This window comes from Plectropomus leopardus, unplaced genomic scaffold, assembly GCF_008729295.1.
Source record: "Plectropomus leopardus isolate mb unplaced genomic scaffold, YSFRI_Pleo_2.0 unplaced_scaffold18792, whole genome shotgun sequence".
NCBI lineage: Eukaryota > Metazoa > Chordata > Actinopteri > Perciformes > Serranidae > Plectropomus > Plectropomus leopardus.
Genome location: NW_024620266.1, coordinates 1 through 1,573, shown reverse-complemented (window position 1 = coordinate 1,573; position 1,573 = coordinate 1). Strand labels below are relative to the sequence as shown.

Genomic DNA, 1,573 nt, shown 5'->3' with positions numbered 1-1,573 from the left:
TGAGACACCTTGTCAATAAAGAAGGCTACTGTATGTCATTTGTTGCTGATAGCTGTTTGTCTGCCGCCCCCTCACCTTTTACACTTTTCCTGTTGACGTCTGCGCCTCTCTCCAAGAGATACTGTGCTATCTCCTTGTGTCCTTTGTAGCAGGAAATCATGAGACACGTGTGGCCGTGTCTGTTGGCCACCTCCAGGTCAGCTTTGTGCTCCACCAGGTATTTCACAATGTCCAGGTGGCCGTCAAAGCAAGCTGCCCTCAGTGGTGTAGAGTTGGTCAGGGTGGTGCTGTTCACAGATGCTCCGTGGCCCAGCAAGGACTGGACCACCTTCAGGTGACCCGCCGCAGAAGCTGCCCAAAGGGGAGGCGCTCCCTCGATGGTCTCCCCGTCAAAGTTCACGGACCCACCGACCTCAACGGGAGCGCTGCAGCACTCCAGCAGATACTCTACCAGGTCCAGGTGGCCGTACCTGGACGCCATCAGGAGCGGGGTGGCCCCGTTTGTCTTCTCGCCCATCAACTTGGTCACCTCGTGTCCATCTTTGTTCTCTAACAGTTTCTGAAGCAGCCGGAGTTTACCGTCCCTTGCTGCGTTAAACACTGCTGTCTTTAAATCCATCTCTGAGAGTTGGTTCAATGCTAATAAAAAGGCAACGATGTACGTGAAACAGTCGGTTAAGTGTAACCCGATGTGTAACGTTGCTGAGGACAGGTGGAGCTCGGGACTCTTTGTTTACAAGCTCCGACTCACTAGCTAACGGTAAGCCAATTGACGTTAGCTAGTTTTGGTTAAAATCGCACTATTTGTCTTTGTACACGCCAGTTTTAAAAATCAGCATCACCAGCCTGTTTTGTGTCTCTTTAAATCGACTAATAACGTTTGAGGCGACCCTTGGTCCAGTAATACATTTGTCGCCGAGTTAGCAAGGTGGCTAGTCAACTTCCTCGATCAACGTAGCTAACCGACTAGCTTCGCCAAGCTGAACTACTTTTCACCTCTTTATAGATCGTTCAACCGATACTCATCCGCTGATATTTCTCCTCTTCTAGCTCGTCTCCATTAGATCTGCCTCCAGCGCTTGTCATTGTCCCACAAAACACTACCGAGACATTATTTATATTCGCTTCCCGAGGGCCGAAAGAAATGTAGAAATCCACCCCCACCCGTTACGCCGTGCTGCTGTTAGCTTAGCCTGGGAAAGCGACGCTCGGTCGGCCAAACGGTTAGGAGATATCCCCGGTGTCCGAGCCGCACACACACGTCGAGAAACAAGCCAGAGACGTTATCCCCAAAACGGCGAACAACAGTCGTCCATGTAGCCACTCAGCGAGCTGACAATAATCTCGGCGGAGGGGATGGTAAATAGGGAAGGCTATCCACCCACGGCTCGACCGGATGATCACGACTCAGTTTCTGTCAAATCGCAAATCCAACGCAGTCTTTTTTCTCGGCTCGCGCATGTGATTGACGTGTGAGCGACCAATCACAGAGCTGCTAGACTCTGACGTAATCAATGGAAAAACAACAAAAAGGGATCGCTGCTCTTCGAGTACCTGGGACTTTTACAAATAT

The 1,573-nt window shown here is 50.7% G+C and overlaps 1 protein-coding gene across 1 annotated transcript; it reads right to left on the bottom strand.

Annotated features, from left to right (window-relative positions):
* Positions 1-25: 25 nt before the first annotated feature.
* Positions 26-1,435, bottom strand: LOC121965147 (protein fem-1 homolog C). Its single transcript, XM_042515307.1, has one exon. The coding sequence runs from the start codon at positions 617-619 to the stop codon at positions 26-28; it is 594 nt and encodes a 197-aa protein (XP_042371241.1). The 5' UTR covers positions 620-1,435.
* Positions 1,436-1,573: the final 138 nt, after the last annotated feature.

Excerpts from the sequence above, each read along its gene's own strand:
- LOC121965147 (XM_042515307.1), bottom strand. The coding sequence starts at position 619 with ATGGATTTAAAGACAGCAGTGTTTAACGCAGCAAGGGACGGTAAACTC.